The sequence below is a fragment of the Erythranthe guttata genome, chromosome 8, assembly GCF_056151865.1.
Source record: "Erythranthe guttata isolate IM_541 chromosome 8, IM_541, whole genome shotgun sequence".
Lineage (NCBI taxonomy): Eukaryota > Viridiplantae > Streptophyta > Magnoliopsida > Lamiales > Phrymaceae > Erythranthe > Erythranthe guttata.
Window position 1 is genome coordinate 17249969 of NC_142540.1, and position 24804 is coordinate 17274772.

The 24804-nt window shown below is 34.2% G+C and overlaps 4 protein-coding genes across 7 annotated transcripts; all 4 read right to left on the reverse strand.

Moving 5' to 3' along the window:
• Window positions 1–106: 106 nt before the first annotated feature.
• SC3 (secretory carrier 3) lies at window positions 107–5454 on the reverse strand. The gene is made up of 12 exons (XM_012974928.2): window positions 5094–5454; window positions 4397–4462; window positions 3783–3893; window positions 3507–3569; window positions 2814–2847; window positions 2569–2691; window positions 1707–1769; window positions 1520–1613; window positions 1212–1257; window positions 1056–1123; window positions 747–795; window positions 107–586 (listed from the first exon to the last, which is right to left on the reverse strand). The coding sequence occupies exons 1-12, from the start codon at window positions 5148–5150 to the stop codon at window positions 434–436; spliced, it is 927 nt and encodes a 308-aa protein (XP_012830382.1). The 5' UTR covers window positions 5151–5454; the 3' UTR covers window positions 107–433.
• A 2232-nt stretch (window positions 5455–7686) lies between these two features.
• On the reverse strand, window positions 7687–11906 carry LOC105951477 (uncharacterized). Of its 3 annotated transcripts, none has more exons than XM_088822093.1 (17): window positions 11530–11899; window positions 11062–11180; window positions 10841–10936; window positions 10640–10747; window positions 10480–10515; window positions 10269–10379; window positions 10101–10184; window positions 9883–10001; window positions 9661–9762; window positions 9447–9563; window positions 9295–9360; window positions 9067–9133; window positions 8673–8726; window positions 8494–8583; window positions 8281–8310; window positions 8141–8167; window positions 7687–8054 (listed from the first exon to the last, which is right to left on the reverse strand). In XM_088822093.1, the coding sequence occupies exons 3-17, from the start codon at window positions 10898–10900 to the stop codon at window positions 7905–7907; spliced, it is 1221 nt and encodes a 406-aa protein (XP_088678219.1). In that variant the 5' UTR covers window positions 10901–10936; window positions 11062–11180; window positions 11530–11899; the 3' UTR covers window positions 7687–7904. The 3 variants fall into 3 exon arrangements, with proteins under 3 accessions (XP_088678219.1, XP_088678218.1, XP_012830383.2); XM_088822092.1 differs by having other exon boundaries at window positions 11062–11186; window positions 11530–11666; XM_012974929.2 differs by lacking the exon at window positions 11062–11180 and having other exon boundaries at window positions 11530–11906.
• Window positions 11907–14878: 2972 nt separating this feature from the next.
• Window positions 14879–18581, reverse strand: BRD4 (bromodomain 4). Its single transcript, XM_012975060.2, has 5 exons — window positions 17732–18581; window positions 16901–16950; window positions 16484–16561; window positions 15714–16314; window positions 14879–15614 (listed from the first exon to the last, which is right to left on the reverse strand). Exons 1-5 carry the CDS (start codon window positions 17885–17887, stop codon window positions 15081–15083), a joined length of 1419 nt encoding a protein of 472 aa, XP_012830514.2. The 5' UTR covers window positions 17888–18581; the 3' UTR covers window positions 14879–15080.
• A 186-nt stretch (window positions 18582–18767) lies between these two features.
• Window positions 18768–24299, reverse strand: LOC105951478 (JmjC domain protein JMJ24). Of its 2 annotated transcripts, none has more exons than XM_012974930.2 (14): window positions 24072–24299; window positions 23028–23618; window positions 22394–22536; window positions 22210–22309; window positions 21960–22092; window positions 21816–21870; window positions 21010–21673; window positions 20377–20706; window positions 19963–20280; window positions 19796–19868; window positions 19620–19705; window positions 19371–19490; window positions 19224–19294; window positions 18768–19119 (listed from the first exon to the last, which is right to left on the reverse strand). In XM_012974930.2, exons 2-14 carry the CDS (start codon window positions 23556–23558, stop codon window positions 19020–19022), a joined length of 2724 nt encoding a protein of 907 aa, XP_012830384.2. In that variant the 5' UTR covers window positions 23559–23618; window positions 24072–24299; the 3' UTR covers window positions 18768–19019. The 2 variants fall into 2 exon arrangements, with proteins under 2 accessions (XP_012830384.2, XP_088678220.1); XM_088822094.1 differs by having other exon boundaries at window positions 23052–23618; window positions 24072–24161.
• Window positions 24300–24804: the final 505 nt, after the last annotated feature.

Genomic DNA, 24804 nt, shown 5'->3' on the forward strand with positions numbered 1-24804 from the left:
AATCATTGTGTTTCCAGTGTAGTGTGTGTTTTTTCCACTGATTTTAAGGTTTCGAGTTCCGATGCTCGAGGTTCGATTTAAAGAGGGAAAAAATAAAGAAAAAAACTCAAGAACGTGTAGTTGTATTAACAAAACGAATCACGGATACGACCAAATGCCACAATGAATTTACAGACGCATAACTATATAACTCACAAATTCAAGCAGGTCTAACTTCTATTTCCTTTCTAGGCACATCCCCTCAAAAGTATACTCAACGCAAAAGAGTGTAAATATAGTAATTTGGAATAAAAATGAACACTCAATACACAGAAAATAAGATTTACATGCGATACCCCCAGTTCATCAAATATAGCGCCTCTCAATGATATGTGTAAATAGCATCTCGTATAAGATAAGAGAGAGAGGAGAGAGATTTTACTTGCACGCCGATTTAAATTGCGGCACGTAGGGCACCCCTAGCAGCTTCTCTCTTCAGCTCTGCCGCTTTGCCACTGCCTCGGAAGTACATGTATACTTGCTGTATAACCCAAATGCTTAGGACTGATTCTAAGCAGAAAAGTCCAAACCCGACAAAGTAGAAAATCTGCATAGTCAAGGACAATTTCGGTCAATACAATAACATCAATTTATTTTTTATTTTTTTATTCTACTTAGTTATATATAGATTTGATTTGCAGCTCTAACAATGAATAATATAGCGTGTAGACCCGTTTTTATGTAGTAGTTGGGTATTTATAACTTACTCCAACTAATACATGCTTGCCGATGAGATCCACAGCTGGCAAGATACCTCTGCACGTACACACACACACACACACACAAAATCCATCATCAGATTGAAGATATACCAAGTAAACTACCAAAGAAATCATATATCGACAAAAATCAGCGATCCCAATAGTCAATAGGCACCACAAAAAAATATATTAAAAAGAAATTAAAAAAAAAAAAAAAGAATAAAAAAAAGGGTGGTATAGATCAAGTGAAGAAAGATCAGTTATCACGTATACATAATACAATTGTGCAGGGAAAAAGGTGAAAGGCGGACTTACGCCAAAGATTTTCCTCTGAAAACTACAGGAGGTGCAACTGCAGCGAAGATGCAGAAGCCAATGTGAAGCTGCAAAGTCATCAAATTATAATATATCATCAATTAACTTATAGATGGGTATTCGTGACAAGCATGACAAGTAATATTAATAACTTACCAAGTAAAACAGGAAAAACCACGTAAACTTCATGGCACTTTCACTCCTGTAATATAAAATATGTATGCCATGTCAAACAATAAGTAGATTAAAAAAAAAAAAAAGCTCTTAATCCATTACGTTTACCTTATAGAATTCAAAAAATTACACATCAAATGAAATTCTTCTCGTTAATTTAAACTATATGTAAATATTAAGCATATCCCATCTCTCGATTATTATGGTAAAGGCAGTACACTGAACCAGCCCAGTAAGTATGCTAATTGTAGATGTAAAATTGGTTTGCTACAAAAGATAGAAGCACAAACCTAAAAGCACGGTAGAGTGGTCGATACCATAACACATAGCCTCCAGGGACCCCCGATATGAAGTAGATAAGGGCAAGAAACCAAATCTTTGCATCTGGCAGATAGACATTATGTTAGGAATATTGGATCGAGATTCGAGAAACACGCACTACACATAAAATTAAAAGAAATATTATTGAACACCAACCTCCTTGTTTAATCCATGCAGTAGTCACAGCTATAACATTCCATAGAAGGGCACAAACGAGACCTGATCACCATCAACATATACATCATTAGTAATGTTCATGAGTACTCCTGTTCAGGCCCCAAAATAGTAGGGGTCGAGAAGTCATGCACTAATACTCGAGTAACATATAAATATATACAGGTAAAGTGCAGATCCTAAAATTTCATGAACTCTTAACCTAAGGTATCATAAAATAGAGAGGGGGGGAGTACCCCCACTACGGCTAGCTCACTTATTATGTGAACTGTTTACCAAAAAATCAAAATGTTAATGCCAAGCATTACCAAGCATAAAAATACTCGCACAAATTGCTTCATGGACACATTTTTTTGAAACACCATGGTTATATTTGTTTTTTTTTTACAAGGAAATAATCTGAAGCCTCCCTAGTCCTTCAAAACGGGGAATATGTTTGCCCCATTACAAAAAAGGAAGTACTCTCTCATCAATGAATATTCCGACTCAAATCCTCGCCAAAAAAAAATTATTGCCTTCATTTACCCAACGAAAAAATACAAAGCATAGTCAATTCTATAGCTGACTGAGATACCAACTAATGCACAAATATCCAATTAGGAAGTTTCGGGCGACTTTACTTCATGTTCTGAATAATAATCCTATTTTCAGTTTCTCACTAGTGCATATAAAAACACAATCCCTACAAGTACATCAAATACCATCACATTTCACTCCATATGAATAGAATTGCATAAAGCTTATATGGAGGAAAATGATATAGATGATTTAGAATAGCAAAACTGCATTAACTAACAATAAAAACCATAGAGCTTCCATAAAATACTAGCACGATATTACATACCCAAATAGGTTGTAAAAGCAACATACTGCAGCTTTTGCAGATGAATAGGTATCTCATTCGCGATGTCGTGATGAATAATAGGGAAAAACGGAGGCCAGTTTTTTTCCTCGAGAACAATGCCAGCTGCAACGAAACAAGAAATTAGTGTCACTCCACTTCCATGGAAGTCCTCTAACTAAAACAATAGGCAAGGATGGACTATTGAGTCAAGGTAATCAAAAGACCAATAAGATAATACAACACACCTCGTGCAGCAGCTTCTTCTTTCCGCCTCACTTCCTGCAGGACATCATGATAAATTTGAAATTATTTTCAGATACTGAATGTAACCCTACTAGGACTCCATCCGTTGTCGTAAAAGAAAATAATCTCTACTAATGCTTATTGAAATTGTGCAACATTTTATCTTCTTTTTGCAAAATATAATTTCCTAGTATATACTACCTCCGTTTCTTTTTAAGCGTCGTTTGAGGTATATGCGCGCTAATTACGAATATTATTAGATATTCTTGATTTGCGGGGAAAATGTCCTTATTTGACCAAATTACCCTGTCATTTTTCATCTTTTCTTTCTCATTTTATTAATCTATCATTAAGGTTGGGGTAAATTAATATTGGGCTGAAGTTGGAAAAATTTAATTAATTCTGCCTTGAAACTCTAAAGTGAAACTTAGAATGGAAAAAATTGTAAGGCTAAAGTGACACTAAAAAAGAAACGGATGGAGTAACTGACAACGCCTAAACGCTAAACATAAGAATGATTTGGTTCCCTTCACTTTTTAATCATCCAGCAGAAATCACAGTTGATGCTACCCAGAGCCTTTAATGCATGCCAACGATAGAATGTCAGGCAAATTTTACCAAAAGAATGGTAACATACACCAGAGGGTACAGATAAATGCACAAATAGCAGATTATGAGTAATGATCTACAAATACCTGTTCCCTTCTTTTCAGTTCAGCCTCCTTGGCCTGTAGCTCTCTCTCTTTCTTTTTCAAATCCTAAAGTGAAAATTTCTCCCATTAGAAGCCAGAGAAAGCATTTTGAATTATATAAGGAATGCTTTTAATGACGTAATTTTTTTTTTTTAGTTTTCTTAAATCTAAAGCCAGAGAAAGCATTGTTTAGTTAAGAGAAAGCATTTTTGTAGTTTTCTTTTCAATAATAAAGGATAATTTTTTACAGGTTAAACAATTCAAATTAATTGCACATACAGAAGCACTATCAAGAGGAATGTCAACTGGGGCAGTAGGATTGTAGAAATCAGCAGGCTCTGGAGGAAGTGGTGAGAGCCTTGAGTTTGTAGCAGGAGGAACGCTTCCAGTCTGGAAAACAAAGAAAAATTAATGTTGCCGGTAAGAGCTGACTTAATAAATAAGCAAACAGCACGGACATAGAATCATAAAGCTAATCAAAAGGTCGGTTAATTTCTAATCTAGAAATTCATACAAGAATATTCCTGTTGACGATTCTCAAATTTGCTAAGATGTTGGTACTTCTCCCAATATTTTATAATTTGAGATAATTGAGCATCCATAATAAGTGTGTTTACTGTCTGATCTTGACTAAGCATAGTTACTCTTTCTTATTATACAAAAAAAAAAGAAAAAAAAAAAAAGACAGTCACCATAATCCCCTACATGTATATAATGAATTTTGTATCTAATTAATTCTGAACTCTCCGGTGAAAAATTGTGAAGCACCAACATGGAGTTCAGAATCATTGAAGGAAATAAAGTAGATTTAATTTACTTAAATTGGTTCTTCTATTTGCAACTTGTGTAATAGCTTTCTTCTCAAATAGGAAGACAAATAAAGATCAACTCACCGAGTTAAAAAATGAGCCTCCTCCAAACTTTGATTGACCAGATGGTTTTCCTCTAGCCCCTCCATCCTGAACATAAGAAAACATCACCATGCCATTTGACGAACGCAAACCAACATTAAAATCTATCAACTCTTTTTTCAAGGATCTCTTACATATTGAGATGCTATACATATGCCAAAGAAACTAAATTAACAGCTACTTGGACTCACTCTAAGTTACTTTGTGCGCTAATAAGATTTGTATACAAGTATATTCTTTCGATCGCCCTTTAACAAACATGTTGCGTATGCATCATGGCTGCCATATGAGAAGCAAATGTAAAGAAGCAAATTGTACCAACCAAACAACCATACATCTAGAATTAAAACACACACGCGCGCACGCACGCACACACACACACACACACACACACACACACGCCCGCAGACACACACACGCCCGCGCACACACGCACACACATCTAACTTTGGAGAACAGCGGATTAAAAACAATATCAATTGAAATATTCATACAGAAACCCTAACATAAAGCAATACCAGTTCAAACCACAAAGTCAACCAAAGTCACCCAAAAACCCCCCAAATTTTCTTCAACTTCAAATTACCCCCTTCTAACAACAGCACACAGAAATTCAACTAAGAGAAACGAAATCACAACAGAAAATGCAGTTTCAAATCGAGTCGCAGTACAAACTTACAGCGAATGGATTAACTTCTTCTTCGTCGAAAGGATTGCGATCGTAACGGCCGGCCATCTTCCTGACAGATGTTTACTTCAATTAAATCCGGTTGCAAAAACCAAATTGCACCCGTTTTGTGAGATCTAGAAGTGGAATTGCGATGATAATATAGAGAGAGAAAAAAAAAACGAGACAATTCGTTGAAGCTTAGGGGAGAAGTTTCGAAGACAATCGTTCTAGATTCAAACGGTTGAAGGGGAGAATCTAGTGAGAGAAAGAGAGAAAAGGTCGGTTAGAGAGAGAAAGGGGCAGACTTGTCTATGGTCAGCCTTCGCTACTTTGAATATAACAACTAGCCGACTTTTATAATTTTATTCACTTTTCTCTGCTTATTTTTTTTTATATTTATGGGCATACAGGGGTATGCCAAACACCATTTATTGGAATTTTAATTCTTGATAAATTCTTTATTTATAAATGATATTTCAGATAAATTCAATGGGTCTGAAAAACCATATATGCCCCTACTAATTATTAATTAGTATAATTATTTAATTTAAAATAAATAAATTTATACCCATAATCTACATCCAAATCTTCTTCAAAAATTATTCCCCTTATCATGTCAATTCAGTTTTTTTTCCTTTTCTTTTTTATTTTGTTTAATGTTTTTCTTTATTTCGATTTAAAAGAAAATTTTGTAATTATTTTGTTTTTATTTTTTTTTCAGTTTTTTATTTTAAATTATTTTTTTTCTTATTTATATTTTTCATGTTTTTTATTTTAATTTAAAAAAATGGTTTTAGTTTTATTTTTGGTTTTTCATGGTTTTTTTTTTCTTAATTTCGATTTTTTTTAAATGGTGGTTTTTTATTTTCTTTCCAGTTTTTTTTAAATAAAAACCCACGAAAACCACTCTGTATAAACAACTATATAAACATGAAAACCACTTTATACAACAATTATGTAACATGAAAAACACTCTGTATAACAACTATGTAAACATGAAAATCACTCTCTATAACAACTATGTCAACATTAAAACCACTATGTATAAACATTTATATAAACACGAAAACTACTATGTATAACAACTATGTCACACATGAAAACCACTCTGTATAACAGCTACGTAAACATGAAAACCACTCTGTATAACAGCTACGTAAACATGAAAACCACTCCGTTTAATTACAAATTCCCATGACCAACAATCATTAAATTAAAATCCACTATCAACGAAATCCACTACTAAGAAAACCTAACGGCACCATCTGCATGTGGTGATTGATGCAAGCAAATACAACCAACGAAACCTCGTAATTTTCAGTCAAAGATTTAGTACCAAAAAACACAACATCTCCAAAATAACCATAGGCTGCCCTACACCTCGTTTCTGCCCAAAAATACATTCCTCAAACACCTTTTCTCATTAATATCCATAACATAAAAGAAACCAGAACTACTCAATTGCATTCTCGTGAAAAAATCGAGAATTTCGCTCTGTATCTCTCTTTGAATAACTCGGGAACCAAAACCCGAAATTGATCGGCCCCAGTTGTGTTTCTCTTGTGCCGCGCGAACCCTGGTGCGCGAATGGTGGTCGGCCGGAGGGAGAAAGGGAAAGAGAGAGTGGGGTTGAGGAAGAGAGTGCGAGGTTGGTGAAGGAGATGCAGAAAAGAATTTGTTGCAGACGCGGTAGAGAAATCAAAACGACAAAAATAGAGAAGGGAGAGAGAAAATATGAGTATAAGATCTAGGGTTTAGGGTGATATATAAGAAAGGGTATAATTGTGATTTGTGAAACTGTATTAATTTTTATTAATTAAAAATATTTTGGATTTAACGTAAAAATTGAATTTTTTTTTTGGACTCCTCGTAAAGGGAGGGTTTCAATGAGGGAGTTTTGTCAAATTATCCCTATATTTATTAATTAAAATTATCGTTAATTATTAAGGGGCTGTTTGGATTGTAAATTATGGTAACAATTGTTCAATTGAAAGCTTTGGGAAAAGTAGTTAGCATTGGATTAGTTGTACACCCACCCCACACCCACCCTACCTTGTCTCTTACTGTTTAAAACATTAAGCCTCGTTTGGTTGTTTGGTTATCATAATAAGATGAAATAATCAAATTTAATAAAAATGCTAATTATTTTATCGGAGTCCGGGACGTTTGATTGTCATAATAAGATGAAATAATCAAATCTAATAAAATGCTAATTATTTTATCGGAATCCGGGACCGTTCAGCAAAAAAGCTCTCTGAAAGGTAAGATAACCCTTAATAACATAATATTTACAGATCGACCCGATTAATTATTGGGATACCGAACGAGATCTAATATAAAACTAGGTCATTATAAATTAATAAAATCAATTGCATGTATTTTGCTGATGTTTTTTTGCAAAAAATGAAATGTCCAGAAATGATTAGCAAAGCGAAATACATTTCTAAGCAGAGAGCTAAAAATAAAATAACGAACTCCAACAATTTGAAGACACAAAATCAACGACCGGTTTCGTTTACGTACCTAATAATTCTGTGTCACAACTAAGGACAAACTTCTAGAACTGTCAACAAATTCGACTAAAAATGGTCAAAAATCAAGATGCCAGATCACCAAAAAAAAATTAATAATAATGAGATTCATTTTGACATATTTTCAAATTAAAAACTTTACAAACGAAATCCTAGTCAAGAAGAGTCTCGTAGATGCTATAACTGGCGTAAACACATCGAGTGCAATATCCTAGTTCACTTTTTCAAACATAGTACACGGAGTACTATATGTATTTTCTTTTTTACCTACCTAAGAAACTGAATTTCGCTAAACCTTGGAAAAATTGCGTTTGTTGTTACGTCTAAGCTTGCGTTTTCGGGTTAAAGGAAACGGGTCGACCCACTTCTTGTCCTCATCTACGGCCCGTTCCCATCGCTCCTTAAACTTTTGAAGCTCTATTGTAGATTGCCTTCTAATCTGCACCACCCAAAGTTTAGTTTGATTATCAAAGTGAAACTGTTGAAAACTGAAATTGAAATTCACAAGATTTGATTGAAACACACCTCTGATCTCACATCCACAGTGTGCCTCTATGTAAACGAGAAGAATGAAGAATAAGTATTTGTGAAATTGTGGTTGCTATAAAATAGGACAATCGAAGAAAAATGATTTAACTTCTGGAAAAAATTGAAGTTATTTATACCTTAACTTTCGTATCTTCGAGTTTTGAGACCTGCATGGACGTAAAATATACGAATTCATGAGAATCGAAAAGGGCTGTAAAGTATAAGAATCTCAAATATTCCCAATTGTGTTAGATGATGATATGATCAAGTGTGAAAGTTATAGCAAAAGATTAATTAAAAATAGAAAAAAAAAAAAAAAAAGTAGATTAGAAGGAAGTGCTGTTGGTCACCTTTGTTGCAGATGGGCCTCCCAAAGTTTGTATACTCTGATGAACTACATATTCGCTATCGACTACTCCCACTTTTTTTGTGGGATCTCCCTATAAAGGCCAAAGTTAATTCATCAAAACAAAACAATTTTATTTTATTTTTTATTTTTAAATGAATTTTCCCTGAGAATCTTTCTTACCTGTGCACAATACCCGAGTTTGATGTCCATTCCCCATCCATGAACAAGATCATTCTGAAAATTAAAAGAAAGCTATGTCTGTAAAGTTTTACAGCGACGAGGCAGAAATATCAAACATTGTCTATGTTTAAAAGTCAAATAAGATAAGTTACTAATGCAATAAAATGAAAAAAATGGAGACTGAAGTTTTTTGTTAGCTAGAATACATAAGAGATGAACGATTTCTGACACTTGGCTAATATGGCCAGCATTCAAGATTTTTTTTACTTTTTTTTTTTCCTTTTTACTTTGTCCCCTTTATACAGTGTCGAACACTAAATAAATAAAGAGTACTCTGTAAAAATTTCGATTTATAAACTGCTAGCGAGATATTTGTTCAGAGACAAAAAATTACCTGTATCAAATGCCAGGCACATTGCCAGGCTGATTTTGAAAATACTGGAGCCATTCCCTCTACAAATCTGCAACAAAACAAAAGGCAATCAACATTTCTATGTTGAAAAACAAAATGATCCAATAATACGAGGCGAGTTTCTTTAAACGGACCTTACATGAAATTTAATAAATAAATAAAAAAGTAGTAGAATAATTTGAAAAGAGAATTCGAAAGATAATAACTTACCCAGTGCACGGGGGACCCTCACTATCATCTAAACACTTTGTACTACCTCTGTAATCATAGACTCTTCTGCTTAACATAGAATGAATAATATTATAAGAACCAAATGCACCATATATATGAAAGTAAGAACTCGGATTTTGCTCACAACTCACCTATGGAAAATCTTTGTTCTTTTTCTTACAGTGATCCTATGATGTATCCCAGTGGAATTCGGGTCCAATGCTGGCTGAGATATTTCAAGCCCTTCTGATTTTACAATTTCAAGATACCTGAAATACAGAACAAAATTGACAGTAATTTAGTACTGTGTTCGAACAGGAAAAATATGTTTGGAATAAAAAGTTCTTTTTTTATAAGCAATTATACCTTCCAGGGTGGAAATTATTGACTCCTAAATCTTCATCCCAGAGGAATATGTAATCATAAATAGATACAACAGCTGGATGCAAAAACCGTTTTGCAAACCACCTGAACATGAAAACACAGAGGTAACAATTTTTAGCCTTAAAACCTAAATAATCACATTCATATGAATTTGGGAAGATTAAGACGAGAAAAAATTGATCAGCAGCTATAAATAAGCCGTACCATTTTGTTTGGTTATGAGCTACTATATGTACAGCTTCTCTACTCCATTCCAGATCCGACCAACCGTTCACATTTCCGTCATAGTGGAATAAAATAATCGTAAAATTCTCTGGAAGAAACTGAAAATATAAAAATATAAAAAAGAACGAAAAAAAAGGGTTATGGTTCACGTAGTATGATCATAAATATTTAGTGTTTAAAAAAATAGACTGGTTTACCTTTTGAACAATAGTGTCAACATTCTGCTTTTGCTTGATTCCAACGGGCATTGCTAACAAGTTACTGGAACTCCGTACATTTATCTGAAAATTAAAAAAACTAAACATGAAATAGAGTTCGATTATTCAACCATAACATTTCATCACAACACAATATTAATTAAAAACCTGTGACTTAGAACTGCTTGTTGTCCATAAAGGCTTTAAATCCAGGTCTGACTTTGCTTCTATGATGCCACGTGGCAGGCTATTCAAGCCTGTAGTATCTTCACCTATGTACTGGATCGAAAACATCATCAATGGCAGAAAATAAATTTAGAAAAAAAAAAAAAAAAAAAAAAACTGTGACAAAAGTAGATGCAATACTAAGATAATTTACCTTCGACGTGTAGAAAGGATTAGACCTCGAGTCCATCTGAACACGGCTCAAACGAAGAACGATTTCGTAATTAGAAGATCAAAGGGCCGTAATTAGTTTTTTAAAGACGGGAAAAAATAAATAAAATAATCCTAATTAATCGACTGAGAATTAAAAATACCTCTGTCTGTTGATGCTGGTAATTCGTGGTCCTATATATAATGAACAACATCACTGTACATACAACTCCCATAAACGGCAACTGTTTCATCTTTGCTCCACATACTATCTGCAGTTTCACATACAAATTACTAAATCGAAAATTTTTAAAAATATGTATATTGAAGAAATTCAATTATAAGAAACCCGATTGTAAGTATACCCCGTCAAACAAGAAATATTGCTTCTTCAACAGCCACCTCCATGAAGTCGACCCTTTCATAGGCAGCTACTGCTTTCGATTGTCACTTATAACAGACTACAATAAACACATGTAAATCCAATGTTATTATTGACCTAGATAAGAATACGAAATTGCAATAGCCCCTTAATTCTAGCTAACACATGGTTTTATTTCGAGAGTGTAATAACTACTGTTCTTACCTACTGTATCTTCAGTCAAACTCATGATAAAATAGCTGAAAGAAGTTGAAATAAAAAGGACAGATCAACACAAAATTATCATTGCAACATGTGAAAGCTTCTGTATATGACCATCCACTCTGCATCTTCAGAATAAAATTAATTACTTAATTGCTCCTGGAAATTGAAACTGTGACATGCAATTGTAAATTCATAATGCATAGAATTAAAGGCTCAGTAACTAATTTTCAACATTTATTTGATAAAACAGATACCTAATTTACAAGCACGAAAGTTCAATTTTATTTTATTTTTAATCTTCCATTTCTTCATGTGATTTGAGGTTTGATATGATTTATGATAATTACTCAGTGAAACACCCAAAAAAAAAACCACAAACTCAAGCTCAAAATCACCGAAATGGAAAATAATAATAAATAATAAATAATTTAAAAAAAAAATTCAGGAACAGAATACACATAAGCACACCTTTCTACACACCGATTCGACGAATTCGAGGCAAATACCATCACCAAATAATTGAATTTCACAGCTGAAATTGAAGCTTCACCTAGGTTTATATACCAAATACTGTTTGTTTTACACTATGTAAGTACACAAAAAATTCAAAATAGGATAATAGATACAATTGTATATACACGTAGAACGACGTGTTTGTGTTTGTGTGTGTGTGTGTGTGAGAGAGAGAGAGAGAGAGAGAGAGAGAGAAGTGGGAGAAGAGAGAAGTTGACAGAGGGGGGGAAAGGAAGAAGAAGAAGACACACGTATTACGAAGCGGTGAAGAGAAACAAGTGAGAAATTAAAATAAAAAGAGTTTTTATTCGTTGGAGTGCACACTGTGCAATGAATTTTCGCAGCTACGCCAAATTTTATACGGCAAAAAATTAGCATCGATAATCGCAACAATTAATACTAATCATCGTATTATTTTAATTAAGTATTAATTAGTATCAATTAATTCACCTGACTAGGTCAAAACCACTACAATTACAACAGAGATTCGGACCACCTAAGATTCTCCAATAAAGGCAAAAGCATGAATTTTAATTTCTTTGATTTTGAGTGAGATATCTTACATTACATGAATTGGTGAAATTAATGAGTATTTGATTGTGTCAATTAACATTAATTTCAGATTAAGTGTACTTTAATTTGTTATGTGAGTAAGATTAGGTGTATTGAAATTGGATTAGTCAATGTAAGATTATAAAATCGGATTAATCGGTGTAAGATTATAAAATCTTGTGATAATTCAATTGTGTAGTAAGTAATTGAATTAGAGCAAGTTCAATATACTTCCTTTTTTCCCTATTAATCAATTGTGGGTCGGTTTAAAAATTAATTGCAGAACCCAAGGGTATAAAATGTAAATCGGACGAATGAGATCAGAATTACATTTTTTTGGAAAAAAAATGGTTTTTCTTTTTAAGTGAGGTTCAACTTTCGTCCCACCAAAATCATAGATTGAAACGAAAAAACTTTTTCCGAAATTGGAATGTTTATATCGAAACCGGCGAAATTAAAAAATACGTAATAATTTTGGTATAATTATAAGTGTAATATTCCGAAAAGAAAAAAATCAGGAGTTTTGAAATTATTGTTGGAACATAAATTGGATCGAAAATCGGAATATCATAGATATTCCAATTCCAATCCAAATAATTTTGAAAAGAAAATTCAGATCGGAATCAACATAAATCGGAAAATTCATTCCTATTTCTACCCCTAGTGACGAGTCATTGATGAATTAAGAGAGATTAGTGCTAATTATTTATTTTTATATTAACATGAAAAATAGGTTAAATAGTAAATACAGCTAGATAATAAGATAGTTTTGGGCACTTTTGCCATTTCAGTGTGCCCTCTCAGTCACGTTGCTTTTCTAAACTAATCAAGTTTTGTGGTCTCAATAAGAATTGAGGATTACAATGTAATTATCTAATTGACTAAAGTCGTCTCCTGACAAAACTCGTTATTTGATGAAGCAAATTTTCATTTAACATACTAATAATACAATTTCTAATAACAATTAAAATTTGATTTGAACAAAAGATACACAAATATTTTAATTTATTCTCAAGTAAATCCAATAATAATCTTATTAGAATATCGATATTAGCCTAAAATTAGATTAGGTCGAGTCACCAATTGCTTTGGTGGTGGAGATTCAGAAGTTGATCGAGCATCGTATCCACTTATTATTACTTTATTAGTGGTTGAGTTGAGTCTTTTTTTTTTGATGAATTAGTGGTTGAGTTGAGTCACCAAACAATATTTTTTTCCAATTAATAAACATTATATGAATTATTGAGTAATTAAAATAAAATAAAGTTTCAAAAGTTATATTGTGGATAAAATTTGTTGAAACAATTACGTATATAAAGGCGGCCGGCCATCAAAACTTTTGCACAAGGGTATTGAAACTTGTGACTTGTTTGGCTTGTTGCTCTTTTGGTGCTAGATCTTGGCTTTAATCATATTGCACCATCATTATTTTTTTAGGTGAACCACCTTCCCACAACAAACACAAAATTTGATTAAGCATAATATTCTTTAATAAATATATCCAAATGCAATTATAATTTATAGGGATGGATTAAGTGGCAAGCCCAGGAATTCATTACATGATGGACTGAATTTTTCGGGGTTCAGCGCAACGTCCCGAATTTTTTTAGGACTTTTTTTTCCATAAAGTATGATTTTTTCTTTGCATGAAGTAGAAAAACCAGCAAATAGGAAAAGAAGAAAAATAATAATTTAGAAGTCCTTTTGCATTGACTTGATAGATAAGGTAAATAATAAAGATTGAGTGGGACTAAAAAAATATAAAGGACTAAAAAATATAGATATAAAAACTATGTACTATAATAATAATCGGTTTAATTTAAATAATTATTAATTACATGTATGGTGGAGCTGGGGAAGGTAGGTTTGAGGTAGTTTCAGCGCCTGCTAAAGGTCAACTGACGCAGTGCAGTCTAATTTAATGCTAATTTTATTTAGGTAGTATCCAAAATGTAGTTTAATTTCTTTTTATTCTTTTTTTTAATGCTAATTTTATTTAGGTAGTATCCAAAATGTAGTTTAATTTTAGTTTACGAGGTAAATATTTTCTATTCCGGTGGACCAGGGTCTTGTTTGTACACGTGCCGTCCATGCAGTATGGTAGCTTACCTGTCGTTGTCGGAGCACGTGTCTTCCATGCAAGGTGGTAGCCTAACCTATCTGTTGTGTTTGTTTCCTCCTCCATTAATATTTATTGCCAAATAAATAAGTATTCCGGAAAAGGTTTTTTTTTTCTTTCAGTATTTGTGGAAAAAAGATGACAGAAAACTGAATCGCGTGAAAGTAAAGCTTTGTTTTACCTCAATTTGTTCTTATTTTATATAAAAATATAACAAAATATTTATAGAAATTAAAATTCTTGCTTCACCACCCCTATTTGGGCCCAACTGTTTTTACAACGGCCTTATGGTGGGCCAACATATATAACATAACCAATCTGAAAATTCAATTCGAACCAATTTCACATTTCGTCCTCCATGTTACAAAAAATTATATTTGGTCTCTCGTATTTCATAAAATTCAACATTTTTAGTTTTTTCCGCCAATTTTATGTTAAAACTAACTGACGGACTAAGGTAAATGGACGAAAAGGACCAAAAGTACCAAATTATTGAAACGTGAGGGACCAAATATAAAATCGTTGCAAATTTGAGTGGTGAAACTGTAAATTTCCTATCTGGAAATTAACTCAACAAATCATTTCACATCCAGAAAAATAATACTGTACATAAATAAAATAGAAAAAAGGAAATTGTGCATAGGAAAACATCTTTCTTTTTTTTCACTCTTTTAATATTATACATAGTTTATACATATACATACATAGGAAACATCATAAATCAAATTTGGCTAGCTGCACCAATAAAATGCGCGCCAACTGATTTAATGATTGTTCAACTACTATTTAAAAACAAATCTGTACAAAAAAATGGTGATTAAAAAAAAAAACGGAATCACCTTCGAACTCGTTTCCTTGGTTTTACGGAAGTAGCCTTACTCGGTCGATTATCTAATTCAGGTTTCACCTTCATCGGTCGCTTAATTCCTTTCTTACCCTTCAACAAAGAATCATGATTCAAAACTTTAGAATGATCAACATCACATTGTTTTCTCAATCCCTCTTCATTAGCAGCAACAAGGGCATTTTCGTCATCCTTAATTTTCTCCAAGGCCTTATCTTTGCATGGCCGAGGTCTAACAGTCCGAGGCTTCACCGGAGGGTTACACGGGATAAAAGCTGACGTGGCCTCGTGGCAGTAGTACCCCGTGCAGTAAAGCTTGTACTCTCTCATGACTATATTCCTCAGAGAGAGAGCCGATTTATACTCTCGAGTTCTTCTCGAGTAGAACACAAGTGCATTGTTTGCTAATAGAAGCAAGTCTCGAAACAGCTCCTTAGCAGACTTTATCGATTGGCCCACAATTCTGGATTTTATTGTACCTATGTCCATGTGTTGCTTGATCACTCTCCTGTATCTTGCTCGTTTCTGTTTATTGAAAAAATGTAAAAAAATGTTTTTTTTATTTATTTTTTATTTTTTATTTTTTCGTTGATTTTTGGAAGCTATTTTTCGTTTTTTTCTTACCTGACTGTCCATTCGATGTCTGAAAACTGCAGCTGGTTCACTCTGAGCCACGGATTTGAATATTTCAATCAAACTGTCTTCTCTTTTAATGGTGCAAGAATCTTTATTAGATTCTCTAACAATCGGACCACAATTATCATTCGTCGAAGTTTCCTTCTGTGGAGTAGAAACAACGTTGGAAGAAGAACCTAAGTTGTTGTCACTTTCGCACACGCTTCGTTCTACAATAGCCCGATTACTATTATTATAATTATTATTACAGTCCTTTCTCTTTCTCTGTCCTCTTCTCTTCTTCATAATCACACCATGCCCATAATTAGCATCTCCCAAATTCTTGATGCTCGAATCTTTATCCGAAACAGAAGTGGTGGGCCCCACTGTTTGAATATTCTGAGGTTCGCATAACCAACTTACCCTCGTACTCGTGTCCTTAGTGAAACTGCCAGCAGAGTTTTGATCATTTGATGTCTCTCTTACAAAAGATTCCGTGGCTTCGGAATCTAAAGCAGGTAGAGGCGACTCAGTCTCGCTCGAACCATAGTCAACCTGATTGGAGTGTTGCTTTTCGCCCTCCAGAGATTTGATTTTTGACTCGAGAGACCTGTGAAAGTGGATAACGTTAGAGAGAATTGCATTTAAAACAACCAATCAGAATACCATTGTTTATATTACACGAGGCATTTAAAGAGCATCTAGAAAGCGGATATATATATATATATATATATATATATATATATATATATATATATATATATAAATGTGCTAATTACCCTATTGAATCTTCAGATTTTGCCAGTTCTTGCTTCAACTGTGCCACTCGCCGTTTTTTCAGCTCTTCAAACCAAGCCCTGAGGAAAATATGCGTGCATAAACATTAGTTTCTACTTCGATTATCTTCTCATGCCCGACAAGTGATATACTTAGTCTAACTTGCAAAACGGGATCATACTAAAAACGTTCTCATAGAGAGATTATGAGTGATAATTGTAATTAAGGGATGAAGGATTGGATAAGCATGAAACATTGGGCCTCTCAAGTATATATAGACAAAGAAAACTTCAATTCGACACATTGACATTAACACGCCAAGGGCAGATCAGTAATTTCAACAGAGCCGTGTTTAACGCCAGATTGGATTCTTAAATCACACAAAACCACATGTGGTTAGCAAAATTAATATAACTCACTTGGAGCCAGAGTAACGCTTTTTTAGGTCCTCGTACCTTGCTTTACAAGCCTGCAATTATGGTAGGTTAATTTTGTCATTTGCTGAAGTAGTAGAAGATACAAGAGAAACAACAGAAAATACGACTTTAACATTCTTTCGCCTTTTTGTAGAATTTAAGATAATATTAATGGTTCACAGTCGAATATCGCCGGATAATCTCTAAGCAGATTACAGTGTATATAAGCCTTTTAGGCGGTAGGATTTAACAAGGTAGAGGGTCGTAAAATCGTAAAATAGTATGATATTACAATTAATATTAGCATAACCACAGAATACTTAGGAGCCAATTGTGCATATAACAACAATGTTTTTGACAAATACAGATAACAACTTTTATAACCACTAAGTACTTATTAATTTTGTTACTCCAATGCAAGTTACATAGGACCAATTAAGACTTGAAATTATTATTACAATTAAACATCTACAAATTAATAGAGTCGGAACTAACAAAATCCTATTAATTTAGCAAAATATTAAATCAGCGAACTAATAATTTAGTATGTTTTTACGGAGTCGGGACCAAAAAAATATTAATTAAGCGAGATTATTAATTTATTGAATATTAATTTCTCGAAGTTCTACTGTACTCTATTATTATTATTATCATTCACAAAACTAGTGTTTAATTTAGCCCAATAGGCACGTAACTGGTTGCATGCATGAAAAGGCAGAAAGATGATGGAAACTTCTTGTAAAGGCTAATCAAATAAAATAGAATATATTTTTAAATATATATATATATAAAAAGGAAGGTTAAAATGGGAAATTAAAGTTGGAGAAAGTGGACCTGTGGAGTAAAGGTGTATGGACAAAGGGTGCGTGCTCGAACCTCCAAAGCGACGACGTTCCAGTCTTTCGTGCCGTGCCGCAAAACAGCGCCACCCAGTATTAGCTCCTCCCACGTGCCCCAGCCGCCCTCCTCCGCCGTGGCCTCCGCCCCCATCCTTTGCCCTCAACCGTCTACGGCCAAAATTCTTAAAAACTAACGCTCGAAAAAAAAAGCTTTGGGGGAATTTTTTTTCCCGGCGCAAGTTAGCAATGAGAGAGGCGAATCGGAATGGAAATTGTGGAAAAAGCCTTGATTTTTTGGGTAGGGTTGGGTGGTGATTCTCTGAATCAAGGATTTTCGGAACCAATTTTTGAGGTCGGTGTTGAATTAGCGGAGAGAGGAGAGAGAAGATTCTGCTAATTTCATGGAGAGAAGAGAGAGAAACTGAGGAGAGAGAGAGAGAGAGAGAGAGAGAGAGAGAGGGGATTATCACCATTGTTATTGGTTGGAAAAAATTAATAAAAAATAAAAAAAATAACGGTGTGTAGCCGAAGAAAAACATGGAAGACGAAACTCCGTTTACGCACATACGTGTGGGTGTGTGTCTGTGTGAGAGATTGAGAGAGAGAGAGAGAGAGAGAAGAGAGAGAGAGAGAGAGAGAGAGAGATTTTGACAAAGAATGTTGTTTGGCTTACCTGAAATCTCTCTATAATTTATTTGGTTGTTTGGACAATTTTAATTTTAGTTTTTATTTTTCTAAATTGCAATTTTCCTAGACAATTGAATAATAGAGTCAATGGTGATGGCCTATATATATATATATGTATTGGACAACTCAAATTCTTGTACGAATAGGAAAAGATAGGCAAACGCTACTTCTAAATCTACTTTAATAGTACTAATATATATCATGTACTATATACAGAATAGGAATACTGCATAAAAAGAATATTTAATAATTTCTAAGCTTTAAAAAAAAAAAAAATAAAGGCCAATTATTAGGAAATTTAATTTGTGTACACCTGATAACAATGGGAGTAATAAATTAGCTAATTTACTGTACCTTGAAATTTTCTTTACCAAATTAGATGATAAAATATAGTACATAATTACTCATAATTAATATTTCTAATGTGTGACACTAGTTTTCAAAAATATATTACCTATATAGAATATAACGCTCTTAATTTGTATTTCTACCATATATATTTTACACCCAATATATGAATATGTATTGATCAAAATACCACACGAAAGCATATACTAAACTCGGTTTTCTTCGAGTTCATGACTAAACAGAATCAATCAGGTACACGATATCTGTCTGCGTTTTACCATGTTTTCCAAGTTTTGAGACACCAACGAAGTCAAATTATGGTCCTCGAATCCGAGCTCTGGCCCGAGCCTGTACCAGAATATCGAATTTATAATACCAATTTAGAAAAACAAAGATAATAACTTACTAGTAATTGAAAAGAATTTATCTAATTATAGTTTTAGTTGGCTTACTTGGGATCAAGAACCAGCTTCTGAACTTCTTTAATGGACGAACTTGCTGCGTATAACGATATTTTTCCGACCTAAATCAAACAGTAGAAATCTAACGTAAGCGCAAATTCTATTACAATTTTATGATATAAGCAGCAGATATCTGACCTCCAATATTTGTAGCTTCAAATCATGGTCATTTGGAAGCCCACGAATTTCTTCGGATAATCTAAAAGCTTCGGCCAAACTTTCAGGAGAAAGAAAATCAAGTCCCAACTGAACTGACGACTGCACAATTAAACATGTGTAAACTTTTTAACATATTATAAAAGTTTAATCGAAAAAAAGGCCTTACCAAATTTTTTGAAAATGGTTAAATTTATTTAGTTGCTCGTGAATTTTGTGCGAGTTGCTCACCTGAAGATGTCGTACTTGGAAAGGGCATCCAGCAGGTACGAATACAGCTTCACCGATATGCTGTTCAAACGACCAAGGCTCGATTCCTGTTAATAATAAAAAAATAATTAAAAAAAAAAAGATTTTAGAAAGTTCTAGACAGTTCCAAAAAATCTATCTTACACAGTTGCACTTACCAAATTCATCTTTTAACATGCTTATATGATGCCTATTCAAGTATACTACACCATCATATAGAGGCCGCGATACCTGATATTAAGAATGTAATAGTATATTAGGTACAAATGCATAAATCATGATCTTTAAAATCGAGTATACTTCTAGAATAAAATGAATAACTTACATATTCATCAACGACAGTATCACCCTTCACGAGATATTTCCAGTGCAAGCTTATATACTCCATTAGCTTGGGTACATCCTCTCTACGGAAGACATCCCACAAAGTTCCTGCTTGTGGCTTTTCAAGAATATTCCCACCAGATTTCTCACGGTCGATTGAATATCCATTAGATTCAGAATTATCGGATCCATCCGGGGACAAATCGGGTAATTCACAACTGTCTAGGTGAATTTTCGGAACAGCATCATTTTGTATATCCATTTTTGTCCCCTGCCCACCTTCTAACTTCTTTTCACACGTATGCACTAAAAGAAACACCTGATTTCACAAGAGAGAAACTGCTCAATTTTCTTTTTCCAAAAAGAAAAGTATAATCAGTTTAATACAATTGAAAAGGAGAATCGGTGCGCTCACCATGTCGCGCATGTTGAGATGAAGATTATCTCTTGAATCGCCTTCGCCAATTTCTTCTACTTTTCCGTACGAAATGAAAATCTTGGGGCCCACATCGTTTTGCAACGAATAATGAGGCAATTTCGCAGCAACGTTTAAAAGACCCCATTTTGAATGGATGAACTCAAGCAAAGGAAGTTTACTAATGAAGTCAGGTCTCTGATACAGCAAAAACTCTTCTGAGGCACTCGGCGAAGGCCAATCCTTCAATTTCAACAGTTGTGACTCGCCATTTTCATTAAATCTACCATCAAAATATCCTTTCAAAAACTCTTCAAGTTCGATATTAATCTGCAATTTAAAAATAAGCCAAAAGGAAAAAAAAAACATTGGTAAATACAGTACTAGCTAACAATAAGGGTTTATAATTTCTAAAAGACTCCCCGCATTATTTATTAGCACCAAAAACCCTATGGCTGATTTTTTTAGCAAACTGCCCCCTAAAAGCTCATTATTTAGGGGGTAATGTACTAAAAAAAGGTGCATTGTAAGGGTTTTTTTGCTAATATTAATAACACGGAGAGTTTTTTAGCAATTCGATATATAACATAAGGGTACTAAATGAAAAAACTCCTAACAGTAATTGGTAAATACCTCAGTCCAGTCAAAGCAGTCAACAGCCTTGACAATTTTGTTTGCGTCTTTCGTTTTCTCATCTGTCGTTTCTTTAATTCCTCTCCAAATAACCATAGGATCCCAGATTGTCATAGCAGAAGCATCACAGACATCCTTAACAATAACAGGTTTCCCTCTGCTCCAGTTTAGTCTGAAATCTTTGATGCCTTCATTTCTAAGATCTTCTGAAGATGGACAATACAAGAAGTTATCGATATCGTTCTCTCTGTGTGCAGCCTGAAAAATCCCGAGACTAACTTCAGTTTCCTCCGAGTTACCAGAATTATCTATCTTACAGCCATTGACCATTTCTTCGACATTTTTCACCAGTTTAGCAACCCAATTCATCTTGAATATACGTTTTAGATTTAAAAGGGAAGAGCCACAGCCTCCATATTCCTTTGGCGGGCATAGGATACTTCCATCACTATCAGCTTTCAAAGTGGCGAATTTTTCGAATGAATTTAGCTGAAAATCTGATAAATTTAGACGCTCAGACAACATTACTTCGTCTTTATCATCATTTCCACCAGTAAACTGCTTGGATGCTTTTCTAAGATCTTTGCAGCAGCTAAGGCACAAGTCATATGAGCAATTCGTGCAATGGCGGTGATAATCAATGATGGGTATCCTGCAAAAATCACTGAAAGTAGGGGATTGAAAAATTAAATCGTTATACTTTAACATAATTTGAAGCTACAAATATTGGAGGTCGGATATCTGTATAGATTATGCATACAACAGGGAAAACGATAAGTAGAATATGAATCTGGATATAAACTCACCAACACATCTGCTCATCAGCATTTAATTTAGTCCTGGCAAGATCTATTTCATTTCCTGAAATATATCATGATAGATATTACATCACTTGCATAAAATCACCAAATTTTTAGGTTCCAATATGCTAAAATATAAGAACATCGTACCTCGAAGCCTTTTTTCCAGCTCCACCTCAGAACACTGTTCAGAATGGATCCGCTTCACAATAGGAAGCACCGCGGATAAAAGAGAGTAGAGGTACTGTAATTTATCTTTTGCCGAAATCTCCCGAATCCTTGCCTTCAAGAGACAATTTTCAAGAAATTCCATCAAAAAAGTGATTAAAATCAATTTACAAATTTAAGGAGATTGAAAATAAATCAACCGAGAGTTAGATCATAGAGACGTGACAGATACCTTAATCAGATTATCCCCTCGCATACACACCCTGCAACTACATATACCACGGCATGCAGGACAAACCCTCTGGATTTCCTCTACAGGGATGTCTGAATACCTGAGAACGATGCATCACAGTATCACTTTTAGCAGCCAGATAAGCAGTAAATAAAAGATATTCTTCGATGACATTTAATCTCACCATAATGAAATGCAGTTCTCACAATATCCTCTTCTTTCACATTTAAGGCACCAGATCACTCCATCCCTACTATTGCTTCGACAGTGATGACAAGGCTGTCCCCCAGTATCGTCAGAAGACTCCGAGCTTTCATCAGACGCCTCCTGTAAGAAAAGAACCCACTCAGTAAAATATGTGAACAGGGCCAGGTGGGATGGTGATTAGTTAACTGTAATAAGCCCAAGTAGTTGAGTCCAGCAGAGCAAACACTTTGAGTTAAAAGGTTTTAGTATAAATTACAAATGGCAATTCCGTTAATACATATTCAAATTAGTTTTAGTTAAATTACAAAAGATAGCCCCCATCCCCACCAAAAAATAATCTCAAAATACAATAGCAGGCTTCCTGAATTTGCTACTTAATGCTGGCAGCACTGATTCCTACACTGTAGAATTATAATGTGCCAAACTAATATCGATAAACACATCACTGAGAATCAAGAATGTAGAGCTCTGAAAATAAAGAATCAATATTTGCTAAACCCACTAGCACAAATATGTGAAACGGAAACTTTTAGGTCGAGGCTGTAAAAGGTGATTAGTGAAAAAAAGTAAAACAATTAAAACTTAAAGCTGGGAAAGGTTATCAGTCTCACCGTCTCAGGACTATTCTCAAACACCTTCTGTGGTCTGCTTCTATCTGAATCAACAGCAGATGTGGTTGGTGTTCTATATGGCCTTCTACTATCTTCATACTCCGATCCATCTCTGTCAAGATCGTCAGTTGACCTTAGAGAACTCCGTTCAGACAAACTCCTAACCGGTCGCATTTCAGGCGAATAATTAGCCTGCGGTTTCGATGATTTCTCCTTCTTCTTCTTACCAGAGGACCCAGAATAATCCCCAAACTGTGAACTGAGTGGTACGTCCATGTCATCGCTCTTACTCTCCAAGTAGATATCACTTTCACCTAAAGGCTTCCTCTTCGCTTTCTTCATGCTAGCACGCATCGCAGAATTTGCCGCCCTCTTCTTTGCCTGGACATAATGCTTTTCACATACTGTCTTATCGGGCATGGACATGGCTGTGCATCTCCATTGTTTTCCGTCGGATCTTTTACACCGCAAATCATCCGGAATCCCGACATTCTCCTCACCTCCCCTAGAAATTGAACGTGCGTGATCCATCACAACAAAATCCCCTATCGAAAATCGAACCTAAACAAGCAAAATTGTGTATTTCTTAACCTGCAAACATCAATGCAGAGAAATATATTTATATATCAAGATCATAAAGGATGACATATGTAACAGCATCATAAGTAACAAAAGACGGAGCTTTCTTCATTCTTTAATCTAGTAATAAATTGATTAATAACCAGTAAAATTGACACGATCGTTGAACTGCAAGCAACAAAAAAAAAAAAAAAAAGGAAAAGGAAAACACTATTTATTTCCCTAATTGGGGAAGAATCGAAACCCTAATTCAAAGTAAAAACACCCGCCACTTGAAATCACGCAACCAGTAAATTCCACAGCAGATAAAAGCTGACAGAAACACATTAACACGATGATTACGACCTTCAATTACGTATTTACATACTACACGAAATACATACACAGTTAAATACACATACGAACGCGTCGAAATCTTGTATACGTATATTTGTATATGTGTGCGTGTATCGATAAGCATTGTACCTTCAGAGAATGGCTAGTTTTAAAGCTTTGTTGATGGATTTTGGAATTTGTATCCCTATGTTTCCAAATTTTATTTTTATACTTTTAATTAGCAAAAAAGGGGAACCCTGGAAGGAACAAATAGCAGAGAGCTACGGTACGCGCAGTAGGGACTGAGGAAGGTGAACCAAAACGACGTCGTCCCATATTTGCAATGTTTGTATACCCCCTTTGTGCTATTTATATTAATGGTAAATTTCACTTTTCCCCTTGTACTTTGTTTTGATCTCACTTTACCCCTTCTACTTTGCATTGCATCGATTTGCCCCCCTATACTTGAAAAGTTGTCTCAATATGGTCCTCGCCAGTTTTCAATCATTTTACCTTAACAACGTTTGATCTAAGTCTCAAAATTACAAAAAAGTCACTCCTCCCAGTTTAAATAATTATTAAAAAATCTAAAAGTGAATTATGGCTGCCGTCGTGGACTATGTTTTCTCGTTTTTTGAATTTTTTATTATTTATTTTTTTGTTTTTTAATAATTATTTTAACTGGGAGAGGTTTTTTTTGTATTTTCAGCATTAGATCTAACAGTGTTAATGTCAAATGTTTGAAAACTAACGGTAATGGCTACCTTGAGACAACTTTCAAATACATGGGGCAAATCAATACAATCGAGAGAAGAAGGGAGTAAACTAATTCCGAGCCAAAGTACAAGGGGATTGCAATTTATCCTTATATTAAATTAAAAAA